Here is a 21,644-nt window from a genome sequence, read left to right on the forward strand (position 1 = left end):
ACTCCCTCACTGTGCAAACAGAAATAGACATGAACCAAATAGCAGAATAAAAATAGATTGTAAGTACATACACTCCTATATACAGTCTCACAATATACATTCAATACACAATATATACAAGTGGTCAAGCAAACACAGGCTGAGTTATATGTGAGAGTCCTGCTTTTTGCCCGGATGGGGTTCAGTTGACCATCACATGAAGATGAGGACCCTTTGTTCAAGTTTGTTTCTGCGCTCTTCAACACTTCAGATGAAGGTTATTTCTGTTTCCTGGATGTGGCATCTTTCAAGATTTGAGAGTGCAACTCATTTTTGTCGCTTTTCATTCATTCATCAACCGCTTCTTCCGCTGTTGCGGGAGCCAATCCCTTTAGATCTGAGGTGAGAGGCGGGGCACATGTTGCATTTCACTTAAACATTTGTTATCCGCCCATCCACCCATCTGTCCGTCCATCCGTCAATCCATTTGTCTACCACTGTAATTTTTATACTTCCACAGTTGAAAATACATTTGCAGAGGTCTTACTGAGGTCTGACAGAGGTATGGAATAAAATCCCTGCTTTAGTGGGGGGTTTTTTTTAGTAGGCAAACTGGAGCACCCGGAGTAAACCCATCCAAATTGTTACCATTAGCTTCTTGCCTGATAGAGCTTGTATGGCGATCCACTGCGGCACCGTGACACATTATCATGATTGTCACTTGCCTATCGGAAAGAATCCTTCCCTCACTCTCCCCTACAGGAACAGTGTAGGTTGAGAAATTACTGCTGCAACAAAAAACAACAACACACAAACAGATGAGTGTCAGAGAAGTGGAATGTTGTGTACGATTGTGTAAATGTATGTGACTGTGTGGAGGCGCGTTTTACCTGCCCATGGACAGGAGAGTAGACTTTAAAATCTGGTGGGAGCTGATCCTCAGAGTACAACTTGTCTGAGAAATAGACTCTCCTGATGCGACAGTTGGCGTTGATCTGAGAGGAAAACAGAAATGGGGTTCAGTCCTAGCTCAGCATAGTGAGATTCTAACAACAGCTATAAAGCATCTTTTTGTCTCAATGCGCTCACCTGTATGCGCAGCGTCTCAACGTAATTGGTACCGTAGGCCATACTGGTGAAGTCCGATATGTTGAACAGGATCTGGTTCCAGCCGTTGTCCAGCCTCAGGGGCAGGGTGCAGATTAATGGATCCACCCGAACCGTGCCCCGGTAGTTACTTACCCTAAACCGCCGGCGAAAATTTTTGTCATCCAGCACCTGAAAGTTAAACGGCAGCCTGAGAAAAATACAGTTCCAGGAACCACACGCGACTTAACGAATTCCGCGATAGAGCGACAAACTATATATCTTATTATTTACGGAAATTTAAACGTTTATGAACCCTCCCCATACTGGAATTAAATCTACTTCTATCCCACACTCTTATTTACTCTTTAAAGCACTTTTGTCTCAAGGAAGTCCAAGACTCACAGAACAGAGCAGACTTTGGGATTCCGTCAGCCAATAGAATGCGTGTACCGTATCACGTGACTGCCTACCAAAAATCCGCGATGAGGTGAAGTCACGAGCGTTGATGCGCGAATGTGCAAGGGCACATTGTTTATGGAATATTCTATGTACGCTTCACTTGTCCGCCTTACCTGGACTTCAAATGAGAAGTACTTCTCTAGATTCTTGACAATCAAGACCAAAACAGGAAGCTGGATACCCAACGTCTTCTTTGGGTCTGCTGGGCAAGATATGTATGTGGTGCTGTAGGGATTAAGATATTAGGGATAAGAATGATGAGTCACCAGTTGATGAGTTAATCTGACACACAAAACCAGGTGAACACACACACATACTCACCTGACGTTTGCCCCTTCGACCTCCAACACCTGTGAGCGGATGTCGTTGTCGAGGATTAACCCAATTTGACCGTTCCTCACCTGTCAACACAAATAAACGTGATTTACGGTATTACATATTTTATTATTGTTTTTTGTTTTTTTTTGCTGGCAACAGTTCACAGGAAACCTTGCTGACGGTGGCAATCATTAGCATGGCTACAGGTAAGGAAGTCAGAAAACATTTCATTTCAACAGCTTGCTTGCCTTTTCTTCCCATATTTCAAGGGGGTTGCTGCCAATGCTGTATAAAATAGACAGAAGCGAACCTTGAAAAGTGTGTCTAAACATTTTTGCCGTTTCTTTGTCCCTGATGCTATGTGTGTCGTGTGTATATATATATATATATATAGTTTACGTACCACATCAAAGCAGCATACATCATAACGCAAGGTGAGATCACATGAGAGCCGATCAGAATTACCCGGATCTGCTATTATTAATTATTAAGATATCGGAACCTATCTCCTTTGATCTTTTTCTTGATTTCCTAGCATAATGGTCGAGTGAACGGCACCTAGTAAAAGGGACATGTGCTCCTTTGTCTTTCTATGTACGTACAATTTTTTTGTGTAATTGCTGTGTAAACGACCCATGATAATTGGGACATCTCCTCTTTTTCAATCATTGATCTTCTTATTTGCTTCTTCATGGGTCACAGGAGTTGCTGAGGAAATTCAATATCCTACTAAAGCTGTAAACAGTATGGGGTAATAAAAACTAAAACTGAAGAACAGCTTCTATGCAATTGCCATAAATCTGCTGAATTCTGCCAAACTCCTCTCAAGCATGTATACATACATGTATCAGGATTTTTGTGTAATTTAACATACATTATCGATACTGTGCATCATTTCATTTACTGTGAACGGGTGTCAGAACATTTGATAGTCGCCATCTTTACCTTTTGCCCTGCCCCCTTTGTGTTCTTATTTATCATATCCACTTTTTTTAATCAGTCATGTTCTGTTCTTCTTTTTTTTTTTAAATAAATGTATCTGCACCAAACGAGAGAACCCAATGTCTTTGTTGGATTTAACAATGACAATTAAATTAATTCTTGATTCTTGAGTCTTGATGTTGAATAGCCCATTCCCAAATGATATGAAGCATCTCAAGTGTGATGCATTTCTAAAAAGCAGGTCTCACAAATGTATAAAGGGCTCACGGCTGATATCTCCCAAAACACTTGGAGCATCAAAGAAAAATGGGAATTAGAATTCCATAATTAACTATAAAGAATGGGAAGATTAATGTTCCAGCAGTCATAGGGGACTAAAGAGTCAATTATGGAAGGAATGATTGAAAACTAAAAATTAGATAATTCAATACACCTTTGAACATCAAGGAATCTTCATTTGTTATTTGATGGAGGAACTGTGGAATGATAGGGGATCACACACATGTGCTGTGGGATTGCCCAGTAATCCAGGGGTTCTGGAGAAATACTCGAAAAGAAATGGATAACATGTTGGCGGCGACTGTCACGGTGTGGATCGGGGCTCGATGTTGCGGATTCTTTCACTGATTGCTAAGATGATAACAATGAAATGGAAGGATGAGAAACCACCATCAGTAGAGTCAGACACTAAAACAGTGGCATTATGGAACACATGACTGCAAGACAGCAACTGAAAATGGACATTTTTATTCAGAGGTGGAAATGTGTCACAACATAACATAACTAACAAATTAAGACGAGGCGTTCAGGATCCTTTATTCCAGTCCGTTTGGGCTCTTCAAGGTTATTTCTGTCATGTCTTTTCCTGGATGTGAGTTCAAGATGCAGCTTTAAACCGAGACGTCGATGTTTGAAGACGTCAATGCAACGGGACATGTTGTGAAATGATGATATAATTGATTTATTCGTATCGTACACAGCTTTGAGAGGGCAACTAATTTTCATTGCATTTCACTAAAAACATTTGTGTTTCATAAATCCATCCATTGATTTGTCTACTAGTGTAATTTTCATGTTTCAACTTCATCAGCTGAAAATCCACTTACATACATATGGAATAAAATTCCATATCCATATATGATGCAACAGTGCTACCTACTTCGCCACCGTGCCCCCACACCCATGGACATTAACAGAATTAAGTTCTTAATACATATATTATTTGTCACATACCTACACAAATTAAATCTTAAAAAAAAAAGAAGAAAAAAAAAGCGCCAGCTCTAGAGGGTAGGAAGGAGGAACAGTGCAGTTAGAGAAGCTACCCTAGCCTAGCCTATCCCATAATCCCAGAGGTCGCTGGGGCATCACAGACGACACACAGTTGTCATCATATGGTGTGTCTTGGGCAATTGAACCTGGCGGCGCCCATCTCTCTCCAGGTTGGACGCAGTTTATTGAGAAGCTACTGCTGCTGCGGCTGCTGCGGCTGCTGCGGCTGCTGCGGCTGCTGCGGCTGCTGCGGCTGCTGCGGCTGCTGAGGCTGCTGCCGCTGTAAAAAACAATCGAGTGTCAAAAACAAGTGTCGTGTTGTGTACGATTGTGTAAATGTAACGACTGTGTGGAGGTTTCACCTTAGCTTGCTCCCTCCGGACGGGAAGGTAGAGTTTAAAACTTGCCGGGAGCTTATCTTCAGAGTACAACTTGTCTGAGAAATAGACTCTCCTAACGCGACAGTTGGCGTGGATCTGAGGGGAAAACAGATGGTACAGTCGTAATGTAGCGTTTCCACAGCAGCTATGAAACATCTTTTTGTCTCAATGCTCTCACCTGTACACGCAGCGTCTCAACATAATTGGTGCCATAGGCCAAACTGGTGAAGTATGATAGGTTGAGCGGGATTATGTTCCAGCCGATGTCCAACCTCATGGGCAGGGTGCACATTAATGGATCCACCCGAGATGCGCTTCGGTAGTTACTTACCCTAAACCGTCGGCGAAAATTTTTGTCATCCAGCACCTGAAAGTTAAACAACAGCCTGAGTGCAACTTCAAAATATACGGAGTGTTCTATGTACACTTCACTTGTCTAGTCTGCCTTACCTGGACTTCAAATGAGAAGTACTTCCCTAGATTCTTGACTATCAAGACCAAAACAGGAAGCTGGATACCCAACGTCTTCTTTGGGTCTGCTGGGCAAGATATGTATGTGGTGCTGTAGGGATTAGAAGACATTAGGAATAAGAATGATGAGTCACCAGTTGAGTTAATCTGACAAACAAAACCAGTTTCAGCACACACACACACACACATACTCACCTGACGTTCACACCTTCCACCTCCAACACCTGTGAGCGGATCTCATCGTCGGTGATTTTCCTGATTTGACCATTCTTCACCTGTCGACACAAATAAATGTGATTTACGGTATTACATACTTTTAAATTTTTTTATATGAAATTTTGGTTTTTGTATTACTGGCAACAGTACAAAGGAAATATAAAAAAAATGTAACAAGACCACTGTCCTGTTATAGTTTTGATTTATATATCAATGTTTGCTCCAAGCAACACCTTGCTAGACAGTGGCTAGCATTAGCACAGCTACAGGTGAGGAAGTCAAAAAAAAAATCATTTTTGAGTGAAGTGTACATAGAACATTCCATATATTCTAAAGTGTCACTCAGGCTGACGTTTAACTTTCAGGTGCTGGATGACAATTGTACCTTTTCTTCCCATATTTCAAGGGGCTTACTGCCGATGCTGTATAGAATAGACAAAAGCGACCCTTGATAAGTGTTTCTAAACATTTTTTGTCCTTTTAATTTTTTTGTCCCTGATGCTATGGGTGTCGTGTGTATATATCTAATTTTTGTACGGGATCAAAGGGATGTAGATCATAACCTAAGGTGAGATCACAGGAGAGCAGATCAGAATTATTAGATAATAATAGATGGCAGAACTCATCTCCTTTGATGTACGTACAGTTTTCTAACATGATGGTCGTGTGAAAGACACATAATAGACGAGAAGTACACTTTGATCTTTCTATATAGGTACATACAATTTTTTTATGTAATGGCCATGATAGTGACCTGTAATAATTGGGACCTACACACCTTTTTCATTCATTCATCTGCTTTGACTCTTTGTTACGGTCGTACAAACCAAGGAAGTTCAATTGTAATATAACAGGTGAATTCTTCCTGCTTAATGACAGTTGCTAATTCTTTGAAAAATTATAAGTCATGGACACGGTGTGATCAGTCATTTCTCTTTTAATACATACCGGTATGGAGAGCAGAGCACTCAAAAGAGTCTTACTCTGACAATTGTTCCAGCATTTCCTTATTTATACGCATTCAAGCCCATCCCAAGAACAGATTTACATTTTACAACAGACAGAAGTTTACCGCTTGTAGGGTTATCAAGCTTTATTACCTCCTGTGATTGATATTTTTTAAGGTCCCTTGAACATGTCCCTTAGTGTATGAACAACCCTTTTCATACAGAGAAAATTTTCTCCCAAAACTTGAATGCAAACAGTCACAAATACAGACAGACATAACTTTGATGATGTAGTTTGGACTTGTGGCCAATCTGCACCAGATCTACTGTATATCTCTACCTATCTTCCCCTCTCAGTTGTGCTGACAGGGGTTGCACCAGGAGTGATAAGAGGAAACGTGGAGAACCTGATCAGATTAAATTATGTACACTCTAGTGGTTTAGTACTCTGCATTTTGGCCGCAGCAACTCCGGTTCGAATCCAGGTCAAGGCAGCTTTTAATAAGAACAAATTGTGCCCATACAGCATTACAAGTACAGTTTGTGTGTATATATCTGATGGGGAGGTCTCTATGCTGTTGGGGGGGGGGTGGTCTCTATTCATTCACAGGTTCAAACCTTGTGTTTATTTAAATTGTGCTATATAAATAAAGTGGATTGCATTGGATGTAAAGAACGACTGAAATGCTGTCGTGTGTCTGTCCGGGCAGTAGGGGGCAATGTTCAGCAAATGTCCATCAGAGGAGTGTTCATGAACTCTACAGTTTACAGGACAAACTAAAGCAGACGGTCCACATTGTGTTGTTGTTGTTGTTGTTGTTGTCTCCAGTGTTCTATTGTTTGAGTTTACATAGAAATGAGGCGGGGACCATCGTCAGCTGAGCTGTGACGTCATTTTCATGCTGCGTGTTCAGGTTGCATCTCTCAGTGTGGTTCTGAAAAGGTTCCACTGTGGAACCTGTTGTCACAGGTTTGTGTGTTCAGCTGTGAAACATCCACTCAGGTGGATGGAAGCCAGCAGGGAACAACAGCTGACAGCTTCTGGATGAAATGATCGTTCTGTCAAAGAACCTCGAGCGTCAGAATGCAGTCATGATGGCAGCTCTGTGAGGGTGGACAGATTGACCTCATGACCTCAGACACGTGACGCAACATCTAGTCATCGATAGCTCCTGATTGTTTGTCCGTTGCCCTGGAGACAGAAGAAGAAGCTCAGACCTGGCTGTGCTGTGGAAATGAAAGCCAGCTGCAGGGCTCAGCAGGACATTTGATAGCGTCACCCTGGAGCTGTCGGCGCTCCTCTGCGCCTCCATCTTCTCTTTTGCATTTGGAGTGAAGGCAGAGAGTCCATCCCATCAGGACCGCTTCACTGGGCCTGTCTTCACCAGACGCGTCCTGATGCAGCATCAAAGCTACGGATCAGAGGTGTCAAATTCATTTTCCCCGAACGCCACATCAGCATAACGTCTGTCCTCAAAGGACCAGATGTAACTTATAAATATAACTAAATGTAACTCACTGTAAAATGAAATAAATGTAAATACTCCTTGATGTGAAGTAACTCTGAATTTATTACTTATTCAAACTACACACCTTACAGTTGCACAGAAAAAAATTAATTGGTTTGTTCCTCTGTTATAACATAAATCCTTTTAATTTATCAGGTAATTAAAGCCACAGAACTCCATCATTCAGGCATCAAACTATCAATGAAAAAAGAAAAATAACATCAAACACAAGTTAGGACGTTAACTTTATTCAAAACGTTTTTGTCAAAATTAAAATGGGCTTAATTACTGCATTGTGGGTAATGTAGTTTTTGGACAAACCACACTTTAGACCTATCTATTTTTAGACAATCTGATTTTTTTTTTATGCTCTCGTGGGCCACATTAAATGATGTGGCGGGCCACATTTGGCCCCTGGGCCTTGAGTTTGACACACGTGCACAACATCATTAAAGGTGACGTCATGTTCACCTGGACACAGTTAATGTTAATGACCTTTTTTTTTTCTGTGAAGAACCCAGAAAGGGTTATTTGGTTACTATCTTTGTAATAAATAGTGTCATTTATTTCATTAACAGTGTTACTTATTTATTTCTTGACTTTTTTTCTGTTAAGATCCCAGAAAGGGTTGTTAATATTTAGTTATGTGTGCTTTCTGGAAGACAATAAATGTTTACATTTAGGCAGCCCTGCCATCGTCACAGTTTTTTCTGTTACAAACTGACCCCGGCCCCCCAGCAGAGAAGGGGAAAGTTAAAGCTAAAAGTTTGGAGACGCCTGTTTTACCCCCACCCCCCATCCTCTGGCGCACTTTAAACTCAGCTCCATTCACTTTCACTTTTGATTCACTACCTGTGACGTCACTGCTCAGGCTAAACTGCCATTGGCTCAGAAGGACGGGGAAGTCCGCTGCTCTCCGTGTTCCGTCCTCACTTCACCCTTGATGGTCGGACTGGAAGCTTCACCAGAGACTCCTGTCGGCTGTTGTGTGTTCGGAGCTGCAGATGCGACTGGTCACCATGACGACCTTGGTTCTGGTGGTTCTCCTGGGAACAGGTGTACCTGGTGCGGCGGGAGGTGAGGTCACGTGATTTCCCGATCGGGAAGGAGGAAGAGTTTGGTGTGTTTGTAGCCTGCTGGATGGATTCAGGGCTCTGTTGACGGACTTCCTGACATGTTAGCACCTGAGAAATGTTCAGGGGTGACCCAGCTGTCATCTGAAAGCTGAGCAGCTGATCCAGGATCCAGCAGGGGTAGATCCAGGGTAGATTTGATCCAGGGTAGATTTGTTCCAGGGTAGATTTGTTCCAGAACCGGTTTGTCCAACATTCTTGACGTGACGCAGAACACAGAAACATGACCTCCTTGTGTTCAGACAGCAGACGACAGGAAGGATTCTGATTGTAGAAATCCTTCCAGTTATCAGCTGATCATCAGAAACAACAAGAGCAACAGGAAGGAGACTTGATGAAACCAGAGAAGAACTGACTGAACAACAGACGCCATCAGAACCACTTTACTGGAGCCCAGTTCTTGTTGGTTCTGTGTGCAGGAAAATCAAATGTTTCACTGGTTTATGAAACACAAATCATGTTTCTGTTTCTTTCAGTGACTCACTCTCTGAAGTATTTCGAAACTACATCTTCTGGAGTCCCAAACTTCCCAGAGTATGTGGCTGTTGGGTTGATTGATGACGTTCAGATTGTTCATTATGACAGTAACACCAAGAGAACAGAACCCAAACAGGACTGGATGGAGAAAATCACAGCAGATGATCCTGAGTACTGGAACCGAGAGACTAGGATCAATGAGGGGAACCATGAGACGGCCAAAGTCAACATTGAAACTGCAAAGAAACGTTTTAACCAATCTGAAGGTTTGTTTATGTTTCTACTGATAAAATGTTGTTTATGTTTTCATGCTGCAGGAAGTAAACACGCACACACACACACACACACACACACACACTATTGTTCATCTGTCGATCAAACTGCTCGATGGCGTCTCTTGCTGACTCAGCACAAACATTCCTGTCAGACGACTGGATGCTGCTGGACTTCACTGACCCAGTGTTTCTGTCCATCCCATAATAACCAGCAGAGATCGCTGAGACTGGATCAGAATAAGTCCATTGAGAGTCTCTCTCTCTCTCTCTCAGGTTTCCATATTGACCAGAGGATGTATGGTTGTCAGTGGGACGATGAGACTGGAGAGGTTACTGGTTTTGAGCAGTATGGTTATAATGGAGAAGACTTCCTGGTCCTGGACCTGAAGACAGAGACCTGGATCGCTCCCAGACCTCAGGCTCTCATCACCAAACACAGATGGGATCATGACAGAGCTTGGATGGAACATAAAAAGCATTACTACACCCAGATTTGTCCTGAGTGGGGGAGGAAGTATTTGGAGAATGGGAGGAGCTCTCTGCTGAGAACAGGTAGGATCACATGACCTGATGGAGTTTCGTACCGACAACCTTCATGTTTCTCTGGTGTTTGTGATCAACAGTAAACAATAAAGATGAACGACACACAGACAACACTTCAGATCCATCCCATCAAACAGAAGAACAAACAGTGACTCCTGGTGAGGAGCATCTAAAGTGTGTTTGTGCTCCTCCTCCAGAGCTCCCCTCAGTGTTCCTCCTCCAGAAGACCCCCTCCTCTCCAGTCAGCTGCTTCGCTACAGGTTTCTACCCTGACAGAGCTGCACTCTTCTGGAGGAGAGATGGAGAGGAGCTTCATGAGGAGGTGGACCACGGAGAGATCCTCCCCAACCATGATGGAACCTTCCAGACCAGTGTTGACCTGAACCTTTCATCGGTGGCCCCTGAAGACTGGAGGAGGTACGACTGTGTGTTCCAGCTGGAAGGTGTGGAGGACGACTTGGTCACCAGACTGGACAAAGGAAAGATCTGGACCAACTGGGGTGAGACGGGGGTCGGGGGGGTGGGGGGTGGAGACACCTTTATTTCCTGCACTTCTGTTCAGGTTGTGACTCGTTGTTGTTTTCTTCTCTCCAGAGGAGCCCACTGACGTGACCCCCCCCACCACCACCACCATCATCACCATCATCGCTGTACTGGTTCTTGCTCTCGTTGTCATGGCAGCCGTTGGGTTCAAGCTTTCCAGACAGAGGACAGGTGAGGGGTCCGAACAGAAGCCGTCTCTTCCTCCCAGCTTTGATTTGACTCTCTGACCTGATGCTTTGACTCAGCGTGAAGCAAACTTCACGGTGGGATGACGAGTCTTTGTTTTCCAGCTAAACGTGGTTCAGTTCCTGAGGACAGCTCTGAGCTCTCTGAGAGACTGCAGCCGGGGGTCGGGGAGCAGCCGGAGGTCGGGGCGCAACCAGAGGTCGGGGAGCACCAGAATGTGATCTGATCAAATCCATCAGGATGAGGATCTAGTTATCGATGGTTATTGATTAGAGTCTGTAGAAAACGCACTACAAATATTGAGTAAACGTGGTCAAACTTAAAGGGTGTCATTAAAATATTTTATTACGTTTTATTCACATTTTTCTTCCTGGAGACGTAAAACAGGATCTTTCCAACAGAATCATCACAGCTGTCTTCAAACCACATTGCTGGTTTAACAGGAGTTGATTCAAACACGTCACCATCATTCCAATTCAAAACTTCTGTCCTATTGGTCCTCCTAGGGTCAGGTGACCTGACGCTACCTTGACATGAGATCTGACAACCACTAGAGAGTTGTCTCTGCTGTTTATTCTGAGAAAGTCTTTCTGTGCTGCTAATCTAACTAGTTAACTAGGTAAACATTGGATGAAATTGTTCTGTTGGTTGGTTTATTGTCAGAACAAATTCTGCTTTGCAATAAAATCCCATATTTTACACGTGTCTCATCATTCTCACTTCTTTCACTTTAAACAATTATTCCGGATCGTCCTGGAGGATTTGAACGTTCATTTATTTCCTCTTTTGTTGTGTTTTTATGTGTTTTGAAAACGTTTCCAACTACTTAATATGTTTATTTCAAAGTTTAAAATGCTTTAAAGGAATAAAGATAAAGCTCTCCTAATGGATAAAAAACTGAGAGGCGGGACATAGCTGCGAACGACCATTGGCTAGTGCAGAGCAGACCGGGTTCGAGACCATTTCCAGACCAATCATTGAAGAGTACGTAGAAAGCTGAATTTGAAATGACAAAAAAAACAACTAATCTATTGATAAACAGAAAAAATGTGACAACCATAATTGGTCAGGGGTTCATTAATGGATGTTCAAGTGTTGAATAAAATACTGGAGCTTGAAATACAGGATGGTGATATTCACAACTCTGTCTTACTTCGGTAATACTTATACTAAAATTGGAACGATACAGAGAAGATTAGCATGGCCCCCTGAGCAAGGATGGCACGCAAATTCGTGAAGCGTTCCAAATTTTGGAAAAGATAAATTGTCTTCATTTAATTAAAGCGCCACCATCCAGTCCTCACCACACTATAGGGTAAAAGAGACAAGTTATCAAAGCTACATCCCTATCCAGGACACACCAAGAGCCCCAAACATACATTACATCCCAGCAAGATACGTGTTTATCATAAACTACAGAAAGAAATCTGCTGTTTGCGTTCATCAGAAAACAAAATTAATCGGACTGAGAGGCGAAACTGACTGTTGTAGTTCCACAAATCTGCCACTGAGTGTCGCTGTGTGATCGCTGTACGTGAGGGCTTCAGGGACGCAGCTGAGTCGTCAGATTTCAGAGACTCAGGCGACACATGACAATGAAAACTTCAAGTTATAATAATTTGTATCAACATTAGTCGTCATTCCTTCCACACTTGTACAATTTTAAATTCTGTGTTGCGACCCCCCCCCCCACTGTTTTCTTCACATTGAAGAAAACAGTGATTGAATCTTACAATCTTACAAATCTTCTAATCTTCTTTGTATCGTTCCAATTTTAGCACATGTGTTACCGAAATAACAGGTGGGGGAAAAAAATCACCATCCTGTATTTGAAGCGTCAAACAATTCAAGTGTCACTGGAACTTCTAAATTCCGACGCGTCAGCTGCGTCACTGAAGCACTCCTGTTCAGCGGTCACACAGCGACACTTAGTGGCAGATTTGTGGAACTACAACAATTCGGTTTGGTCGCTTCCTGTTGTGTCTCACAGTCTATTTTTGTTTTCTGATGACAATAAACAGCAGATTGTTTGATGAAGATCATTTATTGTAATATATTATATTTCTCTGTAGTAGCAGCCATCAATAGAGGACCTGTGTTTTCATTCACGTGGTTCTCAACTTGTTACGAGATTAGAAAGCAGGATGCACAGAAAATAGAGGATACGTGAGTCAATAAAAATATTTTAATTAGAACACAGTAAACACAAAATAGCACTGAAAACTCATAGTCCAAATCAAAACATACTAAACTGTATTAAAGTATATCACAAGAAAAAGAATTCTTTTAAGAAAACTCAACACCAGGTCTGGAGTGGGAGGGAGGAACAGTGAAGGTTGAGAAGTTACTGCTGCAATAAAAAAAATAAAACAGTTGGTGTCACACAAGTTCATGTTGTGTACGATTGTGTAAATGTACAACTGTGGAGGAGTGTTTCACCTTAGCTTTCTGGCTCAGGACAGGCAAGAAGAGTTTGAACTCTGCCGGGAGCTCATCCTCAGAGTACAGCCTGTCTGAGAAATAAACTCTCCTAATACGACAGTTGGCGTGGATCTGAGGGGAAAACAGAAATGGTACAGTCGTACTGCAGCGTTTCCCTAGTAACATGCTATAAAACAACTATAAAACGTCTCTTAGTCTCAGTGCGATCACCTGTACACGCAGCGTCTCAATATAATTGGTTCCATAGGCCCTCCTGGTGAAGTCCGATAAGTTGAACTGGATCTGGTTCCAGCCGTCGTCCAACCTCATGGGCATGGTGCAGATAAACGGCTTCACCCGAGTCGTGCTTTGGTAATTACTGGCCCTAAACCGCCGGCGAACATTTTTGTCATCCAGCACCTGAAAGTGGAACGACATCCTGAGTGACACTTCAAAACATACAAAATGTTCTGTGTACATTTGTTCACCTTACCTGGACTTCAAATGTGAAGTACTTCTTCAGGTTCTTAATTATCATCACCAAAAAAGGAAGCTTAATACCCAATGTCTTCTTTGGGTCTGCTGGGCAGGTTATGTATGTGGTGCTGTAGGGATTAGAAGCCATTAAGAATTAGATTGACCAGTAGATGAGTTAATCTGACACACAGAACCAGTCCAACACACACAAACTCACCTGACGTTCGCCCCTTCCACCTCCAACACCTGTGAGTGGATGTCATTGTCTGTAATTCTCTTGATGTGGCCATTCCTCACCTGTCAACACAAGGGTCATTTACAGTATTACATATTTTCTTATCATTCATATGAAAATAACGCTGTATGACCACGGTCATTTAGATCATCTTGCTATTATTCTGCCAACTTGACACAGGTGAAATGTTCATTTTTCAATTTTTCCATACCTCAAAGATCTCAAATAAACACGTGTTATATGCAAATGAACACATCTTTTGCCAGCCCGGGTTTTAATTGAAATGTTTTTACAGAAAAAAAAAAAAGTGAAGACGAAAAAGTCTGTAAATACTAACAAGGAAAACGTGTCCATCTTCAACGTGCTGCATCTAAACTAAACCAAAACAGTCTTCGACTAACTACGAGTTACTCCATTGACCTGTTGCTTAGCAACAACACCTCTTGCCCCCAGCTGGTATCTTGACTAAAATAATGTGTTTTTCTGGTAACACTGTGCAGGAAATCCAAAAACATAACAGGACCAAACCGTAACCGAATTAATAGTTGTATATATATATCATCATTTGGTCCAAGCAGCATCTAGCTGACAGTGGTTAGCATTAGCACGGCTACAGCTAGGGAAGTCAGAAAAATCTTTAATGGTGAATAGCTTGCTCACCTTTTTATCCCATATTTGTAGAGGTTTGCTACCGATGCTGTATAATATCGACAGGAACCCGCTTTGGAAAGTGTTCTTGAACATTTTCCGTTGTTTAGATCTTGGGGAAATGGGTTGAACTCGTTGCTAATGGACGTTTTGTTTGTTCGCAGGTGGATTTCCGTCCGTCACACTACGGGTGTCGGGACAAAATAAGTTTTTTAAATAACTGCGTCGAAACAAATTGTTTCGATTCTGAAAAAAAGTAAATAATTAGTCTCGTCTGTTGAGATTCCAACACGGGTTAAGTTAAAACTGGGAGCAGGCTGCTGCTGATTTCTAGTTTTGCTGGGGAACGGAATCTCTTTCGGCTTTTCACGTCGGTCCGTAAAAAGTGACGCACAAAGTCATGTCCCGTCTCTGATTGGCTGACCAATCCTGACTGTGGGCCGATCTAAGGCAAAGAAGGGCGGGACTTCATAGAAGCGGCTGTTGTGTTTTCTTTATTGTCTGTTATTTATTTTTTTTACTGGTTTATTCATTATAGTTTACTCATTAAGTTGTGTTTTTGAATTAATAATTCAGATGAAGAATGAATCACTCAAAAAATTAATTGATGAGAAGAGTTCATCATTGTGTGAAAGAAAATCAACAAGTTTTCTGTTTTACTTTCTGTAGCATTGTGAGATGGAAACTGTGATTAGGTGACTTTATTTACTTCATAACACCCATTTTCCACATTTCTTTCTTTCTTTCTATCTTACTTGCAGTGCTCTTCACTCTTCTAACGAATGTTTTTAATTTGTTCAGTGAAAATTTTAGTATCAGGAAATTCATCTACGGTGCTGGGTACAATAAATCGAATCAGAGAAAGTGGCAGCTTTTAATTTTTATTTCTGGAGAGGCAAAACTCGCAATTTATGTGACCAGGAAGAGGAGAATTGAAAACAATACTGTTCAAGAAGCAGCTACTGTTTTTGGCTGTAACATCAGATGTCACTTTAAACTAGAATTTGGTGTCTATAAAATGACAAAAGACCTGAATAACTTTAGGAACATCTGGTGTCACAAAAATGTCCTATGCACTTTAGTTGATGACCACCCCACTTTTGCAAACTTCCTGATATAATGCACTAATTTTTAAATTGTATTTCCTTTTGTTTATTGGTGTTTAGTGTTTTTGAAGTTTCATCTAATACAAAATTGTAAAATGTTCTGAATGTGATTGAAGTTTTTTTGCACAAAATCTTCTTCTGAAGCACTTCAGTGCTTTCAGCTAATGTAAAATTATAAAATGTTTGAATGTGATTACAGTGTTTTTGCAAAAAAAAAAAAATCTTTCTTTCAACCACGTGTGTAAATTGCGTGAAATTGTTCTACAGCTTGAGAGCTTTTGAAATTTTCTTGTCTCATTGAGTCAGATATTTAAACAGAGGTGAAATAGGATGGGTGACAATTTTCTTTGTTTTTTTATAACAGATCATTCCATGTGAGACCACCCTGGAGTTTCTTTGAAATCATTTCTTCTGTGGTGTCTTTAAAGGACAAATTCGTTTTATGCACCAGCCAGTAAAAAAAAAAAAGGGTTTTCTGTTTAGTCATTTAATCCACTTTCATTTTAAATGGATTACCAAAACCATCAAATCCCATTGCTGACAAAGTGACGGGGCTCAAATGAATATAAAGAGTGTAAAAGTGAGCCTTCAAGAGTGAAGCATGGACGAAAAGAGAAAACTATGGCTGATAAAACAAGTAAAGGAAAAGAATGGAAGATGACAAGGACACAATGGCGTTCCTAGTTTCTGTGGTTTTCTATTCTTCTCTGTGTTTATTCTTGAATTGAACCTTGGTGAGACGGAGCGAGGGGGTGGAAAGAGATGAGTAGGAGGTCCGGCTGTCTGATGTTACGCTCCTATCAACCCAAAGGGGTTCACATCCCATCTCTGCACTCACTTTGTTTTAGCAACGACATAAAGAAGAAGAGGACAAGGAAGAAAGAAGTAAAGTAAGTAAAGAAAGAAGCATCTCGGCAACGTTTAACATATAAAGGTCAAAGCTGGGGAAGTTACAGGTGGATCTACTGAGCAGCAGCTTTTGGTATGTTTCATTGATCCTTGTTTTCGTTTTTAGACAAAAACAATTAAAATGTCCCATTTTCTATCAAAGGATCAGATTGTGTGGGCATTTTTAACCACTGTTTGAGCGCATCATAAATGATTTAACAGTGAGGTCAAAGGAGGGACGAAAACAGATTTCATACGATCCAATCGTAGCCCAGGTTTTATCCATCTGTCTCCGTGATGATGAAGAGTGGAAAGCCCTTCCTCGGCAGGATGTGTTAACAGATAGGAGCTCATCCGTCTCTGGTATTTATAAGGAACAGATTGACATTTTTGGCCCAAACCAGAGAGTCTATCACAAGATTTCTACCAATAAGAAGAATCTGCAATGGACTGTAGTTTATTCAAGTGTCTTTAAAATCTTGTTCTTCATTTAAATTTATGTCAAACATTTCATCAACAGTTGAGTTAGCTAATACAAATCTGCATCATTTGAATAAAAGATTCAAAACAACGTAGCTGCACGCATGTAGGTTTACTCTACTTTGACAATTATGTAGATTTCAGGGATGAAATCGACACAACAAAATAAGAAAAAGCTTGATGAATTTGTCAAACTACTCTGCGACATATTTATATCAGCTTTACAAATAGGAATTACTTTTACAACCCAGCAGCTTCTCAATCAAACCTGTTTCCATCTCTGCTGACCTCTTCTCAGACGAGCCAGAGCTGCTTCTATTTTTAGATCATTGTATAGCTCCGTTCACCTCGAACCTTTTGAAATGGAACAGCGTCCGCATGCTGGGGATTGAAAGCTCCCCTTCCTCCCTTCCTTTAAACAGCATTAATCAAATTTATGTGTCTCCTTCAGGACAAATGTGTATCAGAGCTGTGTTAAAACAGCAGCTCACGCTGACATGGCCCATATTAACACTCTACGCTGTGTTTAAAATAACACACAAGGTCACACACTTAACTTTGTTTAAAGCATCACATGGTTTTAGAGCGCCGATGAAGACGGATTCGGCCGTCTCCAAAGAACCAGAGGATGTTGTTTACAGCCCAGGAATTCTACGTTCTCTCTCACTGGATTAACTTCTGCTGGTGTTGACCACTTCTCGACCCGAGCCATTGTTATTCATCAGTTTTAGTACGTGTTTGTGTTCTCAACGAACTCGAAAATGTTAGGTCGTTTTGAGCCAACTGGAGCACGTCGTATCACTTTGGAGTTGAGCTGTTTAAGTGTATTTATAATACAGTATCTACGGCTGAATCCAGGCCACGAGGTCAAGGCACTGCTCTCCTGAAAACATCAAGGGAGTCCCAGATCATCAGACATGAGATTAAGTGTGATATTATTTTCAAGAGCAGAAGACAAGTGTGGAATGCTAGCGTTCCTTTAGGATTGTATTTTATAGCTATAATAACTTTATTGATAAAAACATTTAACAGTCAAAACTAAGATGAATCAAACTTATGCAGATGATGCATTACTATCCGTGCATCAACCTCCCGTGATGAGCTCACCATTTACTCTGAAATATCTATGACATCACAGTCAAGTGGCTCACTGGAAGTAGATTGTCATTGGCTGATTAATTAATCCAGTATCAACTTCAGGGATGTGAATTATAAGGCATAAATACAAGCGTGCAGCTACTTCTTTATATCTTTTGCATTTCAGACAACAACCTGTCAATCATCCATCCTTTACCAATCAATGGACGCCATTGTCCCCAACGTGACCTCAACCTCTGATGCCCTCCTGCCTCTCATGACCCCTCAACCAGCAAACTGCAGTGCCTGGGACCAGCGCTGGGGGGCGCAATATCACAGGTTGGCCCACCTGGATGTTCAGCTGTACCAAGACTTCTACGCTGTGTGGGTCTCTCTCATGGTAATTTAAACTTTTTCTAAAGAAGAAGTTTAAGGTTTTCATCTTCAAAATTTCACAAAAAAACAACTACAACATAACTTTGCATGTTTATCTTTAAATTTTATTCACTGATGCTTCGTTCGTCTTCGCCGCAGGTGTTAAACTGTCTGATGCTGGTGGTTGGCGTCGTCCTCAACAGCCTGGCTCTCTACGTCTTCTCGGGGGCCTCCACCCACTCCTCCGCCTCCGTCGTCTACACCATGAACCTCGCAGTGGCCGACCTGCTGGTGGCGCTGTCGCTGCCCGCTCGCATTGCCCTGTACCACAGCGGCGGGAAGTGTGTGGCCTGTTCCTACGTTCACACCTTCAGCTACTTCGTCAACATGTACTGCAGCATCCTGTTCCTGACCAGGTGGGTGTCTGGAAGCGACCCATCCCATCCCAGATTGTTTGGTGCTTCCTCTTTTCTCTGTGACTCTTCCTCCGCTCTTCCTCTCAGTATCTGCATAGATCGGTACCTCGCCGTCGTCCACACGTCCGGTACTCTTCATCGATGCCGGACCACCGGAACGGCAAAGTGCGTCAGCGCCACGGTGTGGTTGGTGGCTGTTGTGGTCACCTACTCTTTCCAGGTGGAGACACACACACACACACACACACACACACACACACACAACTATATAGACTATAAATGATACAGTTTGCTTTGGTTTATTTGTATTATTTATTGACGCCAACGGGAAGCGTTGTTCAAAATGTATCTTAGGCATGAATGTGATTGGTTTGTTGTGTTCCTGTGTGGCCCTATGATGAACCAGAGGCCACGCCTCCCACCCAAACTCAGTTAGGATAGGCTCCACCCCCCTCCAGGAACCTACACAGGATTATTGGTTACAGAAAACAAATCAATTAACTTTTACGTTTAGGGTTATTATTATTAGATTTTATCTCCAGGGGGTCTGGAATCTGTCACCTCTCTGGATGTTAGGGTTCTCCTGATGAGGGTCGTCCAAATGTGAGGGGCCAAAAAGTTAACTATCCACTCAGCCCCAAATGGAATCAATGTTGTTTGACACGTAGACGAAAACCAGACTCGTGAAAACGAGGCAGAGCTGTTGAAGACTCGCTGAGTCTCCGTCTTCTCTCTGCAGACCACAGCGCTGGAGTTCAGCTCCTCGTGTGTTCTCCTGCCCGCCCTCTTCTACCTGGGGATCCTGGAGTTCCTGCTCCCCTTGCTGGCGGTGGTGGGCTTCACCCTGCGTCTCGCCTGCTTCCTGTCCTCTCGCCACGGATTGGCCCCCCAGCAGAGCCGGGTCAGGAGGAAACGCGCCGTCAGACTCCTGGCCACGGTCCTGGTGGTCTTCACCATCTGCTTCACGCCGTTCCACATCCGCCAGGTTCTGGTTTACCTCCGGGTCAAATTTGGACGGGAGGAGCTAGAGAACGGGGCGGGGCATGTGCTGGCCTATCACATCACGGTCAGCCTGAGCAGCCTGAACAGCTGCCTGGATCCAGTGGTTTACTGCTTTGTGACGGACAGCTTCAAGCGGGTCTGGAGGACGAAGAGGAGGGGCGGGGCGGAGGAGGATGGGGAGGCGGGGCCTAACGGCGGGGGAGGAGCGGAGAGGAATTCACTGAACAAATGTTCCGGAATGGCCCTGGTGATAGCTCACAGCGTAGCAACGCTCACCTTCACCGGCGCTCCCCTCTCTCTGGACAGGATGGACCAGTCCAGGACAGGTGACCCCCCCACAACACGTATGGATGGAATAATTCAGAAAGACTGAAAACAGTCAGTTAAAAATGTACTTTTTTCTGCATTTGATTGGAAACTTTTTTTAAAAAAAATTTCCATCTTAATAATTAATAATTTAGTTAATGTCATTAAAGCTGCACCTTGTTGACACTAACCTGCAGCTTTACCAGGTTCATTCCACTCTTTGGAACCTTTCAGACATACCTACCATCCCAGGTTTTATCTCAATTAGTTTTACCTAAAACCTGGGGTGGTAGTTAGGTATTTAAAAAAATTTAAAAATCTAAAAATTAAATTACAGCATCTTAAATGAAAAAACCCAAAAAACCGCCAAACAGACACACCACAGAATCATTTTCTGTCATCTCTCCATTTCTCCCACTTCTTTCTTACCCGTGTTGCTTCTTCAAACTAAACCAGAGCTGGAAAACTTTAAGACTGTCTGGGATTTACACACAAAGTAAGCCGAGACGTAAAGATCTCATTGGTGCTGTAAACACGGCTCATAAGGAGGCTTTCAAGTTTCATTGCAGGGCCGTTAGTGCTGTTTATTCTACCAGGACCCACGTGGAGGCGTGCCATCAGCATCACACAGAAAACCATCACTTAAACATCGACTTCAAACAAAAGAGTTCTGTTTTATTTTTCTGACATCTTAGACGCCATCGCCCGTCCGGTTCTCAGAACTGTTCCCTTTGTTATTTCACAACGACTCCAAACACAGATTCACTGCTACAAATCAGCACTGAATGTAAAGTTACTTCATGCATACATTAATACACCTTAGCAGGAATACACAGATTTGTATGACTTCTCAGTTCTATTTCAGAACAATCTTGGTTTAATGATGTGGGACATAATAATGCAAAGCCAATCAGTGAACTTTTTATGAGTGGATCCACCAGATGACAGCAGGACGCCACGCATGGTTCAAAGGATTACCTCACACCGTTAGAAATAATCCTGCTAATCTGTGCAGAACCATCTGGTAAAAACATCCAAATTTTGTCATGTGAATGAAGTCAAGAATTTACAGTCAGTTTTGTTAAATTGTGGTAAAAAAGAGGGAAAAAGTTTCAATCTGGAAATGAGTTTTTATGGATTAGAGCATGAATTTCTATTAGAGTATGAATGTATAGGAGTCATTAAATCAGTTTTGCTTTCCCTCAAAATGCTGATGGGTCACTAAAGTTCACTTAACATAGTGTCCTGGACGTGTAAGGTTATACTTCTGCATAAGCACGCGTACACACACACACACACACACACACACACAGATCACATGTTACGTCTGGTTCAGACATGCACACACAGCAGTTTCAGGTTCCTCCTCTGGTTTATCAGAAACCAGCGAGAGGCCGCGACCCTGCAGGATCATCACCTCCTTTCTCAGCAGTCTGACCACAAGGCATCATGGGAAAACCGTCCAGCTGCTGAGT

The 21,644-nt window shown here is 42.3% G+C and overlaps 5 protein-coding genes and 1 non-coding gene across 7 annotated transcripts; 3 read left to right on the plus strand and 3 right to left on the minus strand.

The window, feature by feature from the left end:
• Nucleotides 1-629: 629 nt before the first annotated feature.
• On the minus strand, nucleotides 630-2,177 carry LOC137607743 (cilia- and flagella-associated protein 20-like). Its single transcript, XM_068333687.1, has 6 exons — nucleotides 2,094-2,177; nucleotides 1,849-1,928; nucleotides 1,641-1,752; nucleotides 1,069-1,257; nucleotides 850-974; nucleotides 630-666 (listed from the first exon to the last, which is right to left on the minus strand). Exons 1-6 carry the CDS (start codon nucleotides 2,175-2,177, stop codon nucleotides 630-632), a joined length of 627 nt encoding a protein of 208 aa, XP_068189788.1.
• Nucleotides 2,178-4,152: 1,975 nt separating this feature from the next.
• LOC137607541 (cilia- and flagella-associated protein 20-like) lies at nucleotides 4,153-5,595 on the minus strand. The gene is made up of 6 exons (XM_068333385.1): nucleotides 5,512-5,595; nucleotides 5,106-5,185; nucleotides 4,890-5,001; nucleotides 4,618-4,806; nucleotides 4,422-4,535; nucleotides 4,153-4,339 (listed from the first exon to the last, which is right to left on the minus strand). The coding sequence occupies exons 1-6, from the start codon at nucleotides 5,593-5,595 to the stop codon at nucleotides 4,253-4,255; spliced, it is 666 nt and encodes a 221-aa protein (XP_068189486.1). The 3' UTR covers nucleotides 4,153-4,252.
• A 2,904-nt stretch (nucleotides 5,596-8,499) lies between these two features.
• LOC137607539 (H-2 class I histocompatibility antigen, K-Q alpha chain-like) lies at nucleotides 8,500-11,437 on the plus strand. Of its 2 annotated transcripts, none has more exons than XM_068333383.1 (6): nucleotides 8,500-8,658; nucleotides 9,191-9,457; nucleotides 9,740-10,018; nucleotides 10,090-10,509; nucleotides 10,604-10,723; nucleotides 10,843-11,437. In XM_068333383.1, the coding sequence occupies exons 1-6, from the start codon at nucleotides 8,586-8,588 to the stop codon at nucleotides 10,962-10,964; spliced, it is 1,281 nt and encodes a 426-aa protein (XP_068189484.1). In that variant the 5' UTR covers nucleotides 8,500-8,585; the 3' UTR covers nucleotides 10,965-11,437. The 2 variants fall into 2 exon arrangements, with proteins under 2 accessions (XP_068189484.1, XP_068189485.1); XM_068333384.1 differs by having other exon boundaries at nucleotides 10,207-10,509.
• Nucleotides 11,438-11,884: 447 nt separating this feature from the next.
• On the plus strand, nucleotides 11,885-11,991 carry LOC137607914 (U6 spliceosomal RNA). Its single transcript, XR_011038077.1, has one exon. It is a non-coding gene; the product is annotated as a U6 spliceosomal RNA (small nuclear RNA).
• Nucleotides 11,992-12,891: 900 nt separating this feature from the next.
• On the minus strand, nucleotides 12,892-14,881 carry LOC137607500 (cilia- and flagella-associated protein 20). The gene is made up of 6 exons (XM_068333322.1): nucleotides 14,532-14,881; nucleotides 13,854-13,933; nucleotides 13,653-13,764; nucleotides 13,391-13,579; nucleotides 13,178-13,291; nucleotides 12,892-13,088 (listed from the first exon to the last, which is right to left on the minus strand). The coding sequence occupies exons 1-6, from the start codon at nucleotides 14,613-14,615 to the stop codon at nucleotides 13,083-13,085; spliced, it is 585 nt and encodes a 194-aa protein (XP_068189423.1). The 5' UTR covers nucleotides 14,616-14,881; the 3' UTR covers nucleotides 12,892-13,082.
• A 3,412-nt stretch (nucleotides 14,882-18,293) lies between these two features.
• On the plus strand, nucleotides 18,294-20,595 carry LOC137607744 (G-protein coupled receptor 20-like). Its single transcript, XM_068333688.1, has 3 exons — nucleotides 18,294-18,470; nucleotides 18,605-19,081; nucleotides 19,601-20,595. Exons 1-3 carry the CDS (start codon nucleotides 18,294-18,296, stop codon nucleotides 20,234-20,236), a joined length of 1,290 nt encoding a protein of 429 aa, XP_068189789.1. The 3' UTR covers nucleotides 20,237-20,595.
• The last annotated feature ends 1,049 nt before the right edge of the window (nucleotides 20,596-21,644 follow it).

The sequence above is a fragment of the Antennarius striatus genome, chromosome 14, assembly GCF_040054535.1.
Source record: "Antennarius striatus isolate MH-2024 chromosome 14, ASM4005453v1, whole genome shotgun sequence".
Taxonomy (NCBI): Eukaryota; Metazoa; Chordata; class Actinopteri; order Lophiiformes; family Antennariidae; genus Antennarius; species Antennarius striatus.

Bases quoted from the DNA above. Each gene is read 5' to 3' on its own strand.
- LOC137607500 (XM_068333322.1), bottom strand. From the start codon at position 14,615: ATGTTCAAGAACACTTTCCAAAGCGGGTTCCTGTCGATATTATACAGC. The intron at 13,580-13,652 runs GTAAGGTGAACA...TTCCACTTTCAG, and splicing joins ACTTCACATTTGAAGTCCAG to GTGCTGGATGACAAAAATGT. The intron at 13,292-13,390 runs GTGATCGCACTG...TTTTCCCCTCAG, and splicing joins TTGAGACGCTGCGTGTACAG to ATCCACGCCAACTGTCGTAT.
- LOC137607541 (XM_068333385.1), bottom strand. From the start codon at position 5,595: ATGTTTAGAAACACTTATCAAGGGTCGCTTTTGTCTATTCTATACAGC. The intron at 5,186-5,511 runs GTACAATTGTCA...TTGTGTCGACAG, and splicing joins TTGAAATATGGGAAGAAAAG to GTGAAGAATGGTCAAATCAG. The intron at 4,807-4,889 runs GTAAGGCAGACT...TTTAACTTTCAG, and splicing joins ACTTCTCATTTGAAGTCCAG to GTGCTGGATGACAAAAATTT.
- LOC137607744 (XM_068333688.1), top strand. From the start codon at position 18,294: ATGGACGCCATTGTCCCCAACGTGACCTCAACCTCTGATGCCCTCCTG. The intron at 18,471-18,604 runs GTAATTTAAACT...TCTTCGCCGCAG, and splicing joins CTGTGTGGGTCTCTCTCATG to GTGTTAAACTGTCTGATGCT. The intron at 19,082-19,600 runs GTGGAGACACAC...TTCTCTCTGCAG, and splicing joins TGGTCACCTACTCTTTCCAG to ACCACAGCGCTGGAGTTCAG.
- LOC137607743 (XM_068333687.1), bottom strand. From the start codon at position 2,177: ATGTTTAGACACACTTTTCAAGGTTCGCTTCTGTCTATTTTATACAGC. The intron at 1,929-2,093 runs GCAAGCAAGCTG...TTGTGTTGACAG, and splicing joins TTGAAATATGGGAAGAAAAG to GTGAGGAACGGTCAAATTGG. The intron at 975-1,068 runs GTGAGCGCATTG...TTTTCCTCTCAG, and splicing joins TTGAGACGCTGCGCATACAG to ATCAACGCCAACTGTCGCAT.
- LOC137607539 (XM_068333383.1), top strand. From the start codon at position 8,586: ATGCGACTGGTCACCATGACGACCTTGGTTCTGGTGGTTCTCCTGGGA. The intron at 8,659-9,190 runs GTGAGGTCACGT...TGTTTCTTTCAG, and splicing joins TGTACCTGGTGCGGCGGGAG to TGACTCACTCTCTGAAGTAT. The intron at 10,724-10,842 runs GTGAGGGGTCCG...TTTGTTTTCCAG, and splicing joins GCTTTCCAGACAGAGGACAG to CTAAACGTGGTTCAGTTCCT.